This window comes from Ruditapes philippinarum, unplaced genomic scaffold (assembly GCF_026571515.1).
Source record: "Ruditapes philippinarum isolate M1 unplaced genomic scaffold, ASM2657151v2 ctg6058_1_1_1_1, whole genome shotgun sequence".
NCBI lineage: Eukaryota > Metazoa > Mollusca > Bivalvia > Venerida > Veneridae > Ruditapes > Ruditapes philippinarum.
Genome location: NW_026862683.1, coordinates 158,671 through 177,566, shown reverse-complemented (window position 1 = coordinate 177,566; position 18,896 = coordinate 158,671). Strand labels below are relative to the sequence as shown.

Sequence of the window (18,896 nt, the reverse complement as noted above, 5' to 3'; positions counted from 1 at the left end):
CGAGATTAAAATAAACAGCAAAACTGTTCTTGCTCATATCAGGGTTCTCTCAAAACATTATTTCAGGAATACCTGTACTTGTTCTCACTGGAGTAGAATCACCAACCTTACATGAATATGATAGCTGTAAAAGCTTTTCTATTCCAAGCACTTGATAGAAAACAGGACCCATGCAAAAACTTTCAAAATTCACAGATGAAAATAATGCAGTAAAAATAATGCTTGAATTATGGGTCTTGGTCAATGACCAACAATCATATTTGAAAAGACATTGGTTAAGTTTAAAGTGGGGTGCTTGCAGTTACTTGGCCACAAGACTTTATCTGCCAACAGTAGCTCTCACTAGAAGTAAAACCCTCCTTTATGAGAAAAAGGTATTGAATCAATAAACAAGAGGGCCATGATGGCCCTGAAGTCGCTCACCTGTATATAGGCCCCCGGAGCGGGGCCAGTTTAAATCCCAGGGCTTTTATTTGAACAAACTTGGTAGACACGCATTAGAAGATGTTTCATGCTAAACATCTAAGGTCTAGCTGGTCAAGTTTTTTCTTTACACATATAGTTAAAAACAATGACACACCTGAGGCAGTGCCAGTTTTGACCCAAGGGCTTTTATCTGAACAATCTTTGTAGACACTCACTAGAAGATGCTTCATGCTTAATATCTAAACTCTAGCTATTCGGGTTTTTTCAAAGAAGATTTTTAAGTTTTTGCTATACACATATAAGGAATATCAATGTCCCCCGGGGCGGGGCCAATTTTGACCCCAGGGCTTTCATTTGATCAAACTTTGTAGACACTCACTAGAAGATGCTTCATGCTTAATATCTAAACTCTAGCTATTTGAGTTTTTTCAAAGAAGATTTTTTAAGTTTTTGTTATACACATATAAGGAAAATAAATGACCCCCGAGGCAGGGCCAATTTTGACCCCAGGGCTCTTATAAGAACAAACTTGGTAGACACTCACTAGAAAATGTTTCATGCTAAGTATCTAAACTCTAGCTATTTGGTTTTTTTTCAAAGAAGATTTTTTAAGTTTTTATTATACACATATAAGGAAAATAAATGACCCCGAGGCAGGGCCAATTTTGACCCCAGGGCTTTTATTTGAACATACTTTGAAGACACTAACTAGAAGATATTTTATGCTTAGTATCTAAACTCTAGCTATTTGTTTTTTTTTTTTTTTTTCAAAGAAGATTTTTTAAGTTTTTGCTCTACACATATAAGGAAAATCAATGACCCCTGGGCGGGGCCAATTTTGACCCAGGGCTCTTATTTGAACAAACTTTGTACACATCCATTTGAACATGTTTCATGATAAATATCTTAGCTGTAGCTCTTTGGGTTCTTTAAAAGAAGATTTTTTAAGTTTTTACTATATGCATATAGTGAAAATCAATGACCCCCTGGGGCAGGGCCAATTTTGACCCCTGGGCTTTTATTTGAACAAACTTCGTAGACACCCATTAGAAGATGTTTCTTGCTAAATATCTAAGCTCTAGCTCTTTGGGTTCTTTAAAAGAAGATTTTTTAAGTTTTTACTTTATGCATATTGGGAAAATCAATGACCCCCTGGGGCGGGGCCAATTTTGACCCCAGGGCTTTTATTTCAACAAACTTGGTAGACACTCACTAGAAGATGTTTCATGCCAAATATCTAAGCTCTAGCTCTTTAGGTTTTTTAGAAGAAGATATTTAAAGTTTTTTTCTTTTGGTTGCCATGGCAACCAGAGTTCTGCATGGAATTAAATTCTTTGAACAATTTTCAAAGGTGACCACCAAAGGAACATTCCTGTGAAGTTTGGATGAAATTGGCTTCGTGGTTTATGAGAAGATGTCATTTAAAGTAAAAGTTTACGGACGACGGAAAGCGATCACAAAAGCTCACCCTGTCACTTTGTGACAGGTGAGCTAATAATACTGAATTTAAAGGGAGACACAGGCAAAATTTTCCTTTCTTTATTTTGAATTTTTCATTCATAATTTTGTGAATGTCCTCAAAATGAATACACTAGACAGTCAAAGGAACAAAACTTTTCTCCATATAAAGAATGAAATGGTCGTTTCCTAACTTGACCCGCGTGAGTTCAAGTCACATCACTTGTTTTATTATTTAAAAGTACTCATTGATTTTGTTGGCCTTTAAATTTCGTTCAATATAGATATATTTATGCTTCAATCCCAAAATATATAGAATTTATACAGAAATTCATGCTGGGACTTAAAATGTAATTTTAGCGTGATTTGAGTACATAAAATCACTTTAATATTTTTGTCATTATTTTGCCCGAGTATCCCTTTAAGTTATCTTTATTAAAAATAAACTTATTATCTAAAGGACAAAGCATAGTAATTTATCTTTGTAGGCATCCATGGTCGAGTGGTTACTTAAGGTCAATGACTTCAATCTACTTGCCCCTCACTGTTTTGGGTTCGAATCCCATCAAGGACTTCGAATTCTTTCATGTTGAAAGAATGTTGATGGTTCTACTCAGGTGCCCGTATGTGCCTGAAAAAATATATGAAAGGGCACCTGAGGTCTTCCTCCATCTGACAGTAAAGCTGAAAAGTGACCATGTGACCTCTGCTGTGTTGGTCAATAAACAACCAAACATTCAAATAAAAAAATATCTTCAAGACAAAAGTTTGATTTAAGTAGAAAATGCAAATAAGAAGAATCTATGAAGGGATCTTACCATTTGACTGTAAAATAAGATTTTTGCCATGGAGATCAGGTGATGGTATAGCACTGATAGCTATGGGCTGATTGGCTGTAGATATCAACATAGCTGTTGATGTCCGTGATTCCGGAGATCCAGAAGTTTGATTGATCACATGACCTTGAACCTGCCCTACCTGCTGTATGCCAAGTAGCTCACTTTTTATCATTAGTCTTTTAGATACAGAGTCCATTTCCTGTTGACCTTTTCTTTTCAGATTTTTAGTGTTCTCAATTCTATGAACTAGAGTTTGTTTTAGTAGTTCATTTGCATTGATGTTTGTTCCATTTAAAATGTGCCCTCTTTTTTTAGGAATAACCATTTTATCAATTGCAAAATTGGTTTTAGGAGATGAAACTGTATTTCCAGTTTGAGAATTGGACACAAAATTAGCAGACGTCCATGCAGATGACTTACTTGACTGGATTAAATCACTCTTCAAACTTAATGGAACTTCATTAGCACTGGTTTTGCTCATACTATTAAGGTTGCTTACAATATCCCCATTTTCAATTACACTATATGGGCTATTTTCTAAACCTGCTATAATAACATTTTCCATAGCCTTTTTCACATTATTATCTGGAAGACAATCAAGTGGAATGCTGATAGGTAAACTAGGTCTTAATTTATTGAGATCATTTTCTGTTTGGCTAGGCTCTATAAAACCATTCAACTTGGGTATTGTATCAGCAGCACTTTTTCCTGATTGGTCAGTTCGAGTATTTTCTAGAAGTCTTCGTATTGATAAATTAGAATTAGCTACACTGGAAGAGTCTAAATCTGGCAGTACTTTTGATGATATGTTAACTTTCCCACGATTAGAACTCCTGCTTTTCCTTTCCTTTGTTTTTCTATTGGATTTGCCCACAGTCAGAGGTGAGGATGAAGCAGACGGCAGAATTGTTGCCATGTTTGGATGTAAATTCTCTAACTCTGACTCAATTTTCCTTTTCCTATCTGTCCTTTTAGCAGGTCCCTGAGGCAATTGATTTACTATATTTTCACTAACTTCTATGCTACTTTGTAGCTGTTTGACCTGAGTTTCAAGCTCCTGTGCTTGGGTAAGAAGCTGTTTTTTCCTACAGAGCGATTCAGAAAACTGATTAGCTAAATAACCCTGAGCATGTGACAGCTGCACTAGGCCATTCTGTAACAAAAGTTTAAAAAAGAAAGAAAATTAATATGAACAGTAATACTACCAGATCTGATAATAAATTTTAGACAAAATAGTAATCTCAAAGAAAAGTAAATTTACTGATAACATTAGAAATCTCAATTTTATAGTATAGATCTGTGATTATTACTTTAAACAAGAGGGCCATGATGGCCCTGAGGTCGCTCACCTGTATATAGCCCCCCCCCCCCCCCCCGGGCCAATTTTTACCCAAGGGCTTTTATTTGAACAGACTTGGTAGACACCCATAAGAAGATGTTTCATGCTAAACATCTAAGTTCTAGCTCATTGGGTTTTTTAAAAGAAGATTTTTAAGTTTTTACTATACACATATAGTTAAAAACAATGACACCCCTGGGGCAGGGCCAGTTTTGACTCCCGGGCTTTTATTTGAACAAACTTTGTAGATATTTACTTAAAGATGTTTCATGTATAATATCTAAACTCAAGCTATTTGGGTTTTTTCAAAGAAGATTTTTAAGTTTTTGCTATACACATATAAGGAAAATCAATGACCCCCGGGGCAGGGCCAGTTTTGACCCCAGGGCTTTTATTTGAACATACTTGGTAGACACCCATTAGAACATGTTTCATGCTAAATATCTTAGCTCTAGCTCTTTGAGTTCTTTAAAAGAAGATTTTTTAAGTTTTTACTATATGCATATAGGGAAAATCAATGACCCCCTGGGGCGGGGCCAATTTTGACCCCAGGGATTTTATTTGAACAAACTTGGTAGACACTCATTAGAAGATGTTTCATGCTAAATATCTTAGCTCTAGCTCTTTGGGTTCTTTAAAAGAAGATTTTTTAAGTTTTTACTATATGCATATAGGGAAAATCTATGACCCCCTGGGACAGGGCCAATTTTGACCCCAGGGCTTTTATTTGAACAAACTTGGTAGACATTCACTAGAAGATGTTTCATGCCAAATATTTAAGCTCTAGCTCTTACGGTTCTTTAAAAGAAGATTTTTTAAGTTTTTACTATATGCATATAGGGAAAATCAATGACCCCTTGGGGCGGGGCCAATTTTGACCCCAGGGCTTTTATTTGAACAAACTTGGTAGACACTCACTAGAAGATATTTCATGTCAAATATCTTAGCTCTAGCTCTTTGGGTTCTTTAAAAGAAGATTTTTTAAGTTTTTACTATATGCATATAGGGAAAATCTATGACCCCCTGGGGCAGGGCCAATTTTGACCTCAGGGCTTTTATTTGAACAAACTTGGTAGACACTCATTAGAAGATGTTTCATGCTAAATATCTTAGCTCTAGCTCTTTGGGTTCTTTAAAAGAAGATTTTTTAAGTTTTTACTATATGCATATAGGGAAAATCAATGACCCCCTGGGGCGGGACAATTTTGACCCCAGGGCTTTTATTTGAACAAACTTGGTAGACATTCACTAGTAGATGTTTCATGCCAAATATCTAAGCTCTAGCTTTTACAGTTCTTTAAAAGAAGATTTTTTAAGTTTTTACTATATGCATATAGGGAAAATCAATGACCCCCCGGGCCGGGGCCAATTTTGACCCCAGGGCTTTTATTTGAACAAACTTGGTAGACACTCACTAGAAGATGTTTCATGCTTAATATCTTAGCTCTAGCTCTTTGGGTTCTTTAAAAGAAGATTTTTAAGTTTTTACTATATGCATATAGGGAAAATCAATGACCCCCTGGGGCGGGGCCAATTTTGACCCTAGGGCTTTTATTTGAACAAACTTGGTAGACACTCATTAGAAGATGTTTCATGCCAAATATCTAAGCTCTAGCTCTTACGGTTCTTTAAAAGAAGATATTTAAAGATTTTTCTTTCGGTTGCCATGGCAACCAGAGTTCTGCATGAAATGGAATTCTTTGAACAATCTTGATAGAGCTTCATACAAAGAGTATTCCTGCCAAGTTTCATTAACATTGGCCTTGCGGTATCATAGAAGATGTCCTTAGAATATTTAAAATGTGGACGGACAACAGACGACGGACGCCATTTGGTTGGCCATCCTAAAAGCTCACCTGCACTTTGTGCAAGGTGAGCTAAAAATAAAATAAAAAAAAAACACAAAAAAAGAATTTAAAACAAAAACAATCTTTAAGTCAAATTGTTAAAGGATAAAAAGGGCCTTAAAAAAAAATTCTGAGAAAGAAATCAGAATTAACTTGATTTGTTTTCATAACATATAACGCTCTAATATGTTTCCTATGATGCAAAGGCACAGTTTGAAATGTTTCTAGTATATAGTGCAGTGTTTACCTTTTTGCCATTAGACTTCCCTGAAGTTACACTGTGATCCACCACAGCTTGATTTTGAGCCGCAAGCTGTAAATAAAAACGCCCTTCAGTTAAACTAAAGAATACTAAATAAACAAAAGTACTACAAACTTTGCCATGTTTTAAGGAGTTTTTCAATAGCTTTACTAAAAGGCTTTTGTAACATGTTACTCCAATTTTACCATGTAAGTCATTTATATGCAGAAGTGTAGAAGGTAGTTCTTAACAACTGCAGCAACATTACAGCATATGTTGAGCTGAACTCCATTGTCATATAGAAATAAAGGTACAGAATTGTGTTGTTGTTGAGTTGGTCTTAAGTCACCCACACTATAAAGATTATATGGCAATATCAAAAGAAAACCTCAGGTGCTATTCTCTGTGTTTTATTTCGGGCACCAATTAACATTTGAGTATAACTGATGTATAAAAGATGGCAGAATTTGTATCAACAGCAATTAGATGCAGAACAATGTATCACAGTAACTGGCAGGTTCTAGAAATAAGTTCCTGTTTTTGTACTTTCAAAATTACTTGCTTAGTGCAGATTTTATGTATCAACAAAACATCACATGTTAATTATAAGTTACTAACACAATTCCAACTATAATCAGTTTAAAAGAACAAAAATCTTTCTGTATCTAAAATCTGTGAATAAGAAACGTTATGCTAAACTGAATTTAAGTAACTTACCAGAGCTTGATTTTCTGTTTCTAGTTGTGCAATCTGTAACTGTAGACTTTGACCCATGGTTTCCAGCTCATTCTGTTGAGTAAGTATACCTCTAGCTTGTTCTATAAACTCTGACGGAGTACATGCGTCTATCTGTAGCTGTAATATATAAGAATATCTGGTAACATTTCGTATATATGGCCAAAATATTACATGTAAAACCATACTGCCAGATACAGTAATGTAAATTATAAGGCCAGAATATTACATGTAAATTATAATGCCAGAAAATTACATGTGAAACTATTCAGCCAGAATATTACATGTAATCTACATGTATATGGTCAGATCATAACATGTAAAACTTTATGACCAGAATATTACATGTTAAACTTTGTGACCAAAAAATTACATGTGAAACCATATGGCCAGAACATTACATGTAAATATTATGGCCAAAATATTACATGTGAAACTTTATAGCCAGAACATTACATGTGAAACCATATGGCCAGAACATTACATGTAATCTTAATGGCCAAAATATTACATGTGAAACTATATGGCCAGAACATTACATGTGAAACCATATGGCTAGAACATTACATGTAAACTTTATGGCCAGAACATTACATGTGAAACTATACGGCCAGAACATTACATGTGAAACCATATGGCCAGAACATTACAATTGAAAATATATGGCCAGAACATTACATGTGAAACCATATGGCCAGAACATTACATGTGAAACTATATGGCCAGAACATTACATGTGAAACCATATGGCCAGAACATTACAATTGAAACTATATGGCCAGAACATTACATGTGAAACCATATGGCTAGAACATTACATGTAAACTTAATGGCCAAAATATTACATGTAAAACTATACGGCCAAAACATTACAATTAAAACTATATGGCCAGAACATTACAATTGAAACTATATGGCCAGAACATTACATGTGAAACCATATGGCCAGAACATTACATGTGAAACCATATGGCCAGAACATTACATGTGAAACTATATGGCCAGAACATTACATGTGAAACAATATGGCCAGAACATTATAATTGAAACTATATGGCTAGAACATTACATGTGAAACCATATGGCCAGAACATTACATGTAAACTTAATGGCCAAAATATTACATGTAATCTATATGGTCAGAACATTACATGTGAAACTATATGGCCAGAACTTGACTAGCATCTTAAACTCTCTTTGATACAAGTTGTTTAATGAATTGAAATAAGCAAAAAAATTTATACTATTGCACCATTCTGATGATGTTTAGTTATCAAACCATCTTTTATAAACAATAAAATCTATTAATGAGCTATCATAAAGGGTTATTACCTCTTTCAATCTTGTCTTTAACTGTTTCGTACTGTCTTTTTGTAAATGTTCTATCTGTTTCTCTAACCGGATAACTTCTGAGTTCAAATCAAGCTTGCGTAACTATAACAACAAAAATCAATTTAGAATACATATACATATTTTCTATAATAAATAACTACAAGCTTTGACACTATATTATCAAATGATTAAAACTAATTAAAAGTAATTTAAGAGATAAATGAAATTATTCTTCAGTTATAGCTCAATTATTATTTTTAGTTATAACACATACAGGATATTGGTTTCCTTAAATCAACAAAAAATTTCTAAAAATAATAATGAAACATAACAGTTTCTTTTTTCAATTAATTTGAATCATTATATGATCTTGCATTTGAAAGCAGCTTACATTTATTGTTAGTAACACAAATATTAAATAATCATAAAGTTTCATCATGAGATGAATTATGGCTGAGATGAACTAGAGTTGATATGAACTAGATTTTAGATTAACAAGAGTTGAGGAGAATTAGTGTTGAGATGAACTAAAGTTGAAATGAATTAGTGTTGAGATGAACTAAAGATGAGATGAACTAGAGTTGAGATCAATTAGTGTAGAGAGGAACTAAAGTTGAGATGTACTAGAGTAGAGATGAATTAGTGTTGAGATGAACTTAGTTGAAATGAACTAAAGTTGAGATGAACTTGAATTGAGATGAACTAGAGTTCAGATGAATCAGTGTTGAGATGAACTAGTCTTAAGATAGACCATGTTGAGGTTAAGTAGATGATATAAAGTGAAAATCATAGTAATATTCTACCTTTTCTTTCTCAATCTGTTCTGTTACAGATTCCTTATATTCTGGTGTCTGCATATACACCAAGAACTGCATGTATTCTTGTCTAAATACATCTGAAATAACACAATATATAACCAACTATTAGTCATTAATATAATCTTAATGTTTACCTGGCTAAATTTGTTAACTGGACTTGTCCTGTTAAGATTTTTGGAACAGTTTTTAATTCATTTAAGGAATCTTAACATTTAAAACACTCAGTAGAAACTACAGTATTGTTCAGTCAGATCTCATGAATATGGATTATGGAGGCTTACTAAACTCTACACAGATGACATAGGTAAGATATACATGTAATAGCACTTTGCCTAAGTATTAAATAAAACAGTCATTATATACAGTCATGCACTGCACTTCATTCACAAAATTAAATCTAAAATACAGTAAACTCATTTCACCTAAAAAATAGCATTAAATTATTTATGAAATTTTAAGTAACAAGTGGTAATAAAATATCCAAAATTACCCATGAGCTGTTGCACAACTGGTGCCATTTCTAATGCGGACACAGATTGAGCCTGGACCGATGGTTTAAAGTACGAGTTAGACATAGCTGTCATGCTTGGTTCATTGTAACTCTTCTTCATTTTATCATCAGCTAAAATACATAACATATCATCAGATAAAATACATAACATATCATCAGCTAAAATACACATTATATCATCAGCTAAAATACACATTACATCATCAGCTAAAATACATAACATATCATCAGATAAAATACATAACATATCATCAGATAAAATACATAACATATCATCAGATAAAATACATAACATATCATCAGCTAAAATACATAACATATCATCAGATAAAATACATAACATATCATCAGCTAAAATACACAATATATCATCAGCTAAAATACACATTACATCATCAGCTAAAATACACATGTATATCATCAGCTAAAATACACATTATATTATAGTCTGATTTAATTGACCTGTCAATAATGAATACATTATAGCACTCATTTAAATATTCGATCCCACTTCGGTTTTGTCCGTTTATTTTACGAGAATACGGAGTATATCACTAACGTTTGGAAAACTCCCACTAGCTAAATGTTAGTTCTCGTAACTTCCGCAATAGCGCAGTCGGTTAAGTGATTACCTTATGTATGAGAGGTCCGAGGTTCGATCCCTTCTTTTGACATTCTTTTTAGATTTATTCTGTCTTTATTTTTAGGTATATTTTAAAGAAAATAGTCAAGCGCTTGCAAAATGTCTACATGGATATGAAACAACTAAGAAACACTGAATTATCATATTTTGTAATCCGAATGAATTTTCAGTATCAATTCATAAACAATGTTATACATGTACATATAAAAAATATAATATTTACAAAAAAGTGCAAAACATATTAAAACAGACAACCATAACTTCAAAATTTTTGAAAATAGTTATGAATAAGTAAAAAACCTCGACATACACTGTTTCGATCTTACAACATGTAGGACATTTTGATATTTTATACCCGTGGTTTACCCTATTGCGCTATAACGGTCAGTGTAACTAATTCATGGAAACTAGATGAATTTAATCACATCTTACTGCATACCTCTCACGGAATTTACCGAACATTTATCGAATTTAATATATACTGTGCATTGACCGTATAATGAGTATGGAATTGACAGGTTAATAAAATCAAACAATATCAGGTTCAAACCACCTTTTATTATCTAGATCATATTTGTGAATGTCTTCAAATGTTAAACATAAGTATTTTTTCATCCCTTGTAACACATTATTTAAATAACTCTATTTTTAGCTTACAGACATTTTTGTTTTATTTGTTTCAAACTAGACTAATCAGTATTTCAGGCAGCCAGTACCTCACATGTGAACCTGGATTTTGTACCAGTACTTTCCTGTTCTTACTAACCTGGCAACACTCTAAAACATTCATAGAATATTTTAAACAAATATAGTTATTGCAGCAGGCATAGTGCCATCAACCAGAAGTGTCTATGGAAATCATGTTTCAAATTTATGACTCATACAAGTGAAACTAGACCTATCACTGAAGGTGATTAATACCCCCACCAGCAACTTTGACTTTTTGAAAAATAAGTAGTCTGAAGAAAAATTTGAACACAAACTATCAACTGTGTACAAAGAAATATTTCAATTAATTGTAATCCCTACTGGGGTCTCTAAATAAGCTTGCTTTTCACAAAGTTTGAATACAATATCTCATTTCTAACTCTAGTTATTATCCGGAAACCATTTTTCTATTTTTAGTAACACTGTAACAGTGACCTTGACCCTAGGGGGTCCAAATGCAATACCAACCAAGGTCTTCATATAAGCTTGCTATACACCAAATTTGATTACAATATCTCATTCCTAACTCTAGTTATTGTCAGAAAACCATTTTTCTATTTTTAGTAACAGTGACCTTGACCCCAGTGGGCCCAAATGCAATACCAACCCAGGTCTTCATATCAGCTTGCTATACCCCAAGTTTGATAACAATATCTCATTCCTAACTCTAGTTATTGTCTGGAGATTTTTCTATTTTTAGTAACAGTGACCTTGACCTTGACCCCAGGGGGTCCAAATGCAATACCAACCCAGGTCATTATATAAGCTTGCTATACACCAAGTTTGATAACAATATCTCATTCCTAACTTTAGTTATTGTCCGGAAACCATTAAATAACGGTGACCTTGACCTTGACCCCAGGGGGTCCAAATGCAATACCAAGCCAGGTCTTCATATAAGCTTGCTATACACCAAGTTTGATAACAATATCTCATTCCTAACTCTAGTTATTGTCCGGAAACCATTTTTCTATTTTTAGTAACGGTGACCTTGACCTTGACCCCAGGGGGTCCAAATGCAATACCAAGCCAGGTCTTAATGTAAGCTTGCTATACATCAAGTTTGATAACAATATCTCATTCCTAACTCTAGTTATCGTCCGGAAACCATTTTTCTATTTTTAGTAACGGTGACTTTGACCTTGACCCCAGGGGGTCCAAATGCAATACCAACCCAGGCCTTCATATAAGCTTTCTATAGGCCAAGTTTGATAACAATATCTCATTCCTAACTCTAGTTATTGTCCGGAAACCATTTTTCTATTTTTAGTAACGGTGACCTTGACCTTGACCCCAGGGGGTCCAAATGCAATACCAACCCAGGTCTTCATATAAGCTTGCTATACACCAAGTTTGATAACAATATCTCATTCTTAACTGTAGTTATTGTCCGGAAACCATTTTTCTAATTTTAGTAACGGTGACCTTGACCTTGACCCCAGGGGGTCCAAATGCAATACCAGCCGGAGTTTTCACACAAGGTTGCTATATACCAAGTTTGATTACAATACCTCATTCCAAACTCTAGTTATCGTCCGGAAACCATGATGTGGACCGACCGACGGACGGACCGACCGACCAACCGACCGACAAGCTGACTCCTATATACCCCCCCTAAACTTCGTTTGTGGGGGTATAATAAAGACCGGACCCTATCAAAGTGTGAGCTAATTATGTGAACGTATGTGGCAATTTATTGAGCAGTGTATAATGAAGATGTATAAGATGTATATATACCTGCAGTGGATGTAGACAGTAAGGTATGACTATGTAACAGGTTTAAACTATCTAAGGCTAGCACCTTCTCTTTACTCTTGTTTTTAGCTAAAGCTCGAGCCTTTAGTGCAGACAACACTTTACGCTGCTTTCTTCTATGTACTATAAAAAAAAGATGATAATATATCAATCAACTCAAGCTCCAAAAATAAACAATTTAATACAATGATCACACAATGTCAAATGTATAGACTGAAGTTTTTACATCATTCTACTTTAGTATGCTAGTACAATTCAAAATACAAATATACAATGGCTGGGAACTAATAAATCATAAACCATTTCAAGTGTAGACTATTTCTATTTTATTAATTATATTTGTACAGTATAGCAAAATGAATAAAACAAAGTATTTTTAATAACTTTTTATCCACAGGTTACTTATACAGAAATAACAGCAGTAAATATGTAATGAAAACTTTAATGATATATACATCTAATGAGACTGAAGTAAATAAAGATATATAAAGATAACTTACCCATTTTCTTTTCATTATTTTCTTTTAATGGTCCATTACTTATGTCAGTTATAGCAGCCTGTATCTTTTGTTTGGCTACTAAATGAGCTTTCCTTCCAGCTAATGGTTTTATAGATTTCTGTCTCGTCCGTCTAACTTCTCTTTCTTCCTCTTCCTCCTACATCAAATATATGAAAATATTATTCTTGTTCATAACATTCTCTATACACACTCAACACAATCAAACATCACCATTGAATTCAAACTTGACAAACCATATAAGATATCTAACCTTTTACATGTGGATATGATTTAAATGTTATTCATTCTTCATTTTACTATAACTATTTGTAGTTCTAAATTGTTTGTCTAGAAATATTAACATCAAAGAATATTAAATAGCCTTATAACATATAAGATATTTGCCCAATATAACTATCTACTAATATACATAAACTGTCACTTGTTTCACACTTAAATTTCAACTTTATTCCAATGTCTTGAAATTCAGAACAAAATCCTCTTTTTTGATCATAATTGAATCATTATAACACTAAGCATTATATTAGCAAATATTTCAAGCAAAACACTACACGATATTAGATATGGCAAAATATCAATTTACACATACAATACTTGGAATTTGTATGGTCTGTTGATTTTGTGGCAAAGAAACATTGTCTACTTAAGATATGACAGATTATTTCACACTATGCTTTTAAAACATTTTCTCATTTAGAATAACTTGACAAAATGAAATATCTTGCAACCCATCTCCAGCCCAGAGGCAAACATTAAATAAAATTAATTCAAAATAACATGAAGAGAAGAACTTGAATTTCATAAAATAAAATGAATAAAGAAATTTGAAATCATGTGAACAGTTTTGAATAACTAATTAAAAGTTGAATGTGACATGTTAACACTGATTTATTACATACTTCTATCTGAACAAAAACACTGACAAGAAATTAATCAAGTTCCAAACCTCCATTTTATGAAACATATTGTCCATTTATAACACACTCTGTTTGTAATTTAATATCGGTAAGTTAATGATTGTATTAGACAAAGCTTAGAAAAGATAGTCAGTCACACAGGGTATTATCCCAATAAAAGTTTTATATTATGAAAGTTATGTCAATTAAACAATATATATACAAACATGATGTCATAGTTTGACATAAATGTCACTTCACTAACACACATACAAGTTAGCATTTTCTTCTAATAAAGTTACTGCCTGTTACTCTATAATTACCAATGGTAGTAGCAAATATTTTTTTTGTTTAATGTAGTTACATAGGTGTATTGTTGAACTAACTTGTTAGCAAGCTATCCAGCTTGTTATATAGAAATTTCTCATCAACAAAATTATAAAACCAACAGCATAATGCTGCATTTAGCTTAGAAAAACACTTATAATTTTCAGTTCACACTGACGCTCACGGTAGTTGAAATGTTTATTGAAATCAAAATACGTCACCAAAATGATGACAACCAATAATGCATGAACTATTTCAAAATGTGTCTAGGGGAAGGAACTCTATATGGTTTACAGAGTGCAGAAAACAATATAAAAATGTCAATGGTGCAAGAAATTTCTTATTCTGAACCAAAAGAGATCAAATAAAGTGACCAAAAATCGCTAAATTTTAAAACGTGACACACAGCAGAACATCATAACCCAAGTAAACAAAAACAAAACAAGAGCAAACTATTCACTACTTTAACTACCGACAACATCTCCTCGTTAGCCTCACTCACATTTTCTGTGTCGGATACAGAAGATGCAGACTGAACGGGTGGAGGTCTAGAGATCCACTGGGACCACTTGTGCCGTGTCGTAGGGCCATATACCTGATACTCCTCATTACCCGTCATTTCAGAACTCGCGTTGCTTGTCGAGTCAAAGTCTAGAAGTTTAGCTGCCTTATATGAGCTGTCTGATTTCTTGTCGCCAGTTTTTTGTTCCTGCAAATGAAAGCGCATCAACTGCAAATTTTATAAACATTTTATTTCAATTCTTTTAGTTCTTTATACTGAAAATTTATTTAAATAAAGCAGGTTTTGCAGAATTATAATGTAAATTTTTGAAATATTTCTATTTTATAAAAAAAAAATAAAGAATAAATAAATTCTATATCATATACTTTTCAAAATATTATTTTATGTAAGTGCAGACTGAATGAGAGACAAAACAGTCATATCTACTATGTGGCAACTTGGCAGAGGAAACTGTAATAAAGCTCATCAAGAATGTTAGAACCAAGCCCCCCTGACCTGTTGTGAATATGTGCTTAGGTAAAAAAAAACCTTAAAAGTACCGTTTTTTTTAATGATACATGTATTTCTAACAATAATTCTGTAATGTACTTGATATAGAAACAATATAATATATATATATGAGATGACTGACCTGAGAGTTATTTTTGAGTGATGATGTTAATGAAGGAACAAGTCTGCCTCTCCTATCTTTCCTCAATGGTTTAGTTGGTTCTTCTTCAATCTAAAAATAAATCTGGTCATTATTTATGGGATTGATCAGAAAATATACTTGCTAATTGAACAAACCTATCAGTCTTGCAACTTCTTAAAAATACAGCAGTCTGGGCTTGCATTGAACTATGATTTTACCAAAATACTAAGTTGGCTGTTTCTTGCTTATATAAATACATTAATCTATTCAATTAAGACGATTTCAGCAAAGTATTAAAACTTATGTTTGTATAACTTTATTTAGAGAACTTCCCACATGAACACCATTATCCTTAATACAGATTCTTATAAACTCATTATAACTAGTAAACACTTCATTTGAAATTATTGATAAAGCTGATATCATGATAAAAAATCTGACATTCCTATAAGTTCACTTTGAATATATTACATCAAACTCTGTATTAATGCTTTCCTTTAAATAAAGAAGCAAATCAACAGTACCTACCTTTTTAGAGGGATTTCTTATTCTTTGAAAGTATTTCTCTAGCTGTAATTACAACAAATCATTTACTTATATTTCATTAAACCAGCATAAGACTTATACTTCATAAACTGCCTCTCTTTTAAATAAAACATACTTAAGAAAAAAAATGATGTTTTACCGCGAAACATCTGTTACTGATGAAACATGTTTTAAGTACATGTACTTTTTAATGAATATCTATGTTCTTCATGAAGACAGATCAATTAAAATATAAAGAGAAAAGACTGCCATATGTTTTAAACACAACTGTTACAAAATGTCACAACAAAATAAAATATTTATGGAAAGTTTAAGAATACTGTTACAAAAAAAAACATATAATACCATAAGTTCTAAAATTTGTATCTAGAATGCCTTTTGACAGGTTTTCTAACATAATATAAATAATTGTAAGCTTAGAAAAGGCCTGTGTTTATATCAACAGTTTATACCAGGTAAAATATTTAGAATTTATAATACTGCATACTAGTAATAGATTTTTTTTATTTCAATCAAACATAATTCATTAAATTTTAGTTTAAGTTTCTTATTGATAATATTAACATCTTGATTGTCGATACAAACATGCAGTATTATGAAAATTTAGTAGGTCATGATTCAGCTAGATACCTTATAACAATATCAAACAATTTAATATAAAACAAACAAAATATCATAATAAATATCACATCTTACATTTGTAAGATCTCAGTCCATCATTTATCATACAGATTTCATATATTAAACTGTCAACAATGCAGCAATGTATCTACAGAATGTGTGAAGTTTTCCCCATGTCTATTTCAGTGTGTTTATAATGTTTATATTTCTTACATTATGATCTGTTTGACTTAAAATTCTCATTAAAATAAGACATCTGCTGTTTTTTATGTATAAATACAGACAAAGAAACCCAAAGTCATTTTAAGCAGACAATTTAATGTACATTTTGTAAAATTTTCATACCTATACAAAATCATAACAAATCCAAACAAGTTATTACCGATGTAGTAGACTTGATTAAAGAAGACATTAAGGGTACAAAAAATATACTGTAATAATATATATATATATATTTTTCTTCTTCAAAGCAGCTGTTTCAAATTGCCCCTGGTAACGCAGCTGTCATCATGTGATATACTCTATCCTGTCATGTGATCACCATCACTATGGTAACAGTGAAGGTGACAGTCTAACACAGGAGTTATACACTACTCACCAGGGTTCGGTCTATCGTATGAACATAGTAGCTAAACGCTTTTCCCGTCCATGACACTGCACCGCTCATGGGGGATAACTCAGTCACGTGCATAATTGTTCCAATATCTGCAAAGGCAGAGATGTGAATTCATCGTACAGATGAAACATACTCTCATGCTATAAGAAGATTGTACATACACACACACACACAGACAGACAAACTGACAAATATACAAAGAAATTAACAGTAACACAAACATTCATTCCAGCATATTCACACATTCAGGTAGGATTCAGGTGATGTAAAGGGAAATATGAGAAAGATACAAATCACATCATTTTAACAATTCTAGGACATTTTAATCAACAAAATTAATGTAACCTTACAATACATGTTGTTATTACAACAACTTTTATTTTATTACAGTAAACATTCAAAAGGAAAAATGAATACTGTGATTTTCTTTTTTATTTATAAATGAGTAAAATTTACGTGTTGTTAAATTTAGTAAGATGATGCATTTGTATCTTTTATATAAGAAACTGGCATGTGTGTGTGTTTGTTTGATAGAATAATGATGGGATATGATTGGATGTTAGTAAATGGTAATACATAAACTTCTGGCTTTTTATCTGATGATATAAATTTCATACATGTTCTGATTGTATAAACCAGAAATTTATGTAAATTTGGAAAAAAGCACGAGATTTTTTTTGCAGCAGACGACAAAGTCAGATCAAGTCTGTCAAGACAGACAACTCATCTGCTGCACATCAAGGGACAGAACTCCTGTCCTTCACTCACCATCGTCCTATCAACTACATGAAGAAAATATGTAACAGGATTACACGTCCAGGATACCGCGCCTCTCAGGGGTGACAACTCCGTAACCTGCATTATAGCTCCAATATCTGTGAACAATTTCCGACAAAATAAATGGATGAAACCAAAGCTTGACCAATGACAATAACTTTTTTGAGCATGTTTTCAGGGTCCTTGTTTAAAATCTAGCACCCCACCCTAATATTCATGAGAAACATTTCATAATTTTGAATAGCCAAATCCAAATTATTGCCTGTCCAAATTGTATAAAATCATGCTAGATAATATATAGTAAAATGATTCAAATTTGTGACAATATGATATCATGGTAGATTTAAATGCTAAGGCTTGGACCAGTAAACAAGCTCCCTGCCATGTTAAATGAATAATGTTATGACATCAACAGAAAATGAAAACATGACTGGTGAAAACAAGGGGATGTCATGAAACTAGGACACACATATCATGCAATACATCTCACAGCTGATCTTTACAAGTATTACATCAGATCACCTAAGTTCTACCATAAACCATCAAATATAAAAACTTTATTCATTATTCTAGTGGAACTTAAAACTAGAACTATCACTAAATGTGATTAATACCCCCACAAGACTGCTTCTGAAATGAGGATGTTACTAGTAACAGAATACCTTGTAAAAGAATTGAAATATAGAGTTATGGTTATGGGCAATTAAAGATAGTTGTGTATGTTGCATTTCCTTTCAATGTGGTTGGCCATTGATGAAGTTTTATTGAATTACTCTGTAATAAGTT

The 18,896-nt window shown here is 32.7% G+C and overlaps 1 protein-coding gene across 4 annotated transcripts in view; it reads right to left on the bottom strand.

The window, feature by feature from the left end:
- Positions 1-2,702: 2,702 nt before the first annotated feature.
- Positions 2,703-18,896, bottom strand: part of LOC132719873 (histone-lysine N-methyltransferase, H3 lysine-79 specific-like) — a gene marked incomplete at its 3' end in the record, with an annotated part of 39,523 nt that continues 23,329 nt past the window's right edge. The window contains 12 exon segments of one of the 4 annotated variants that reach the window (XM_060703819.1): positions 2,703-3,876; positions 6,157-6,222; positions 6,868-7,005; positions 8,218-8,319; positions 9,021-9,112; positions 9,526-9,657; positions 12,635-12,775; positions 13,153-13,309; positions 14,869-15,105; positions 15,551-15,640; positions 16,079-16,120; positions 18,102-18,208. In XM_060703819.1, the coding sequence (XP_060559802.1) occupies positions 2,703-3,876; positions 6,157-6,222; positions 6,868-7,005; positions 8,218-8,319; positions 9,021-9,112; positions 9,526-9,657; positions 12,635-12,775; positions 13,153-13,309; positions 14,869-15,105; positions 15,551-15,640; positions 16,079-16,120; positions 18,102-18,208 (2,478 nt within the window). 4 annotated transcript variants of the gene reach the window in all.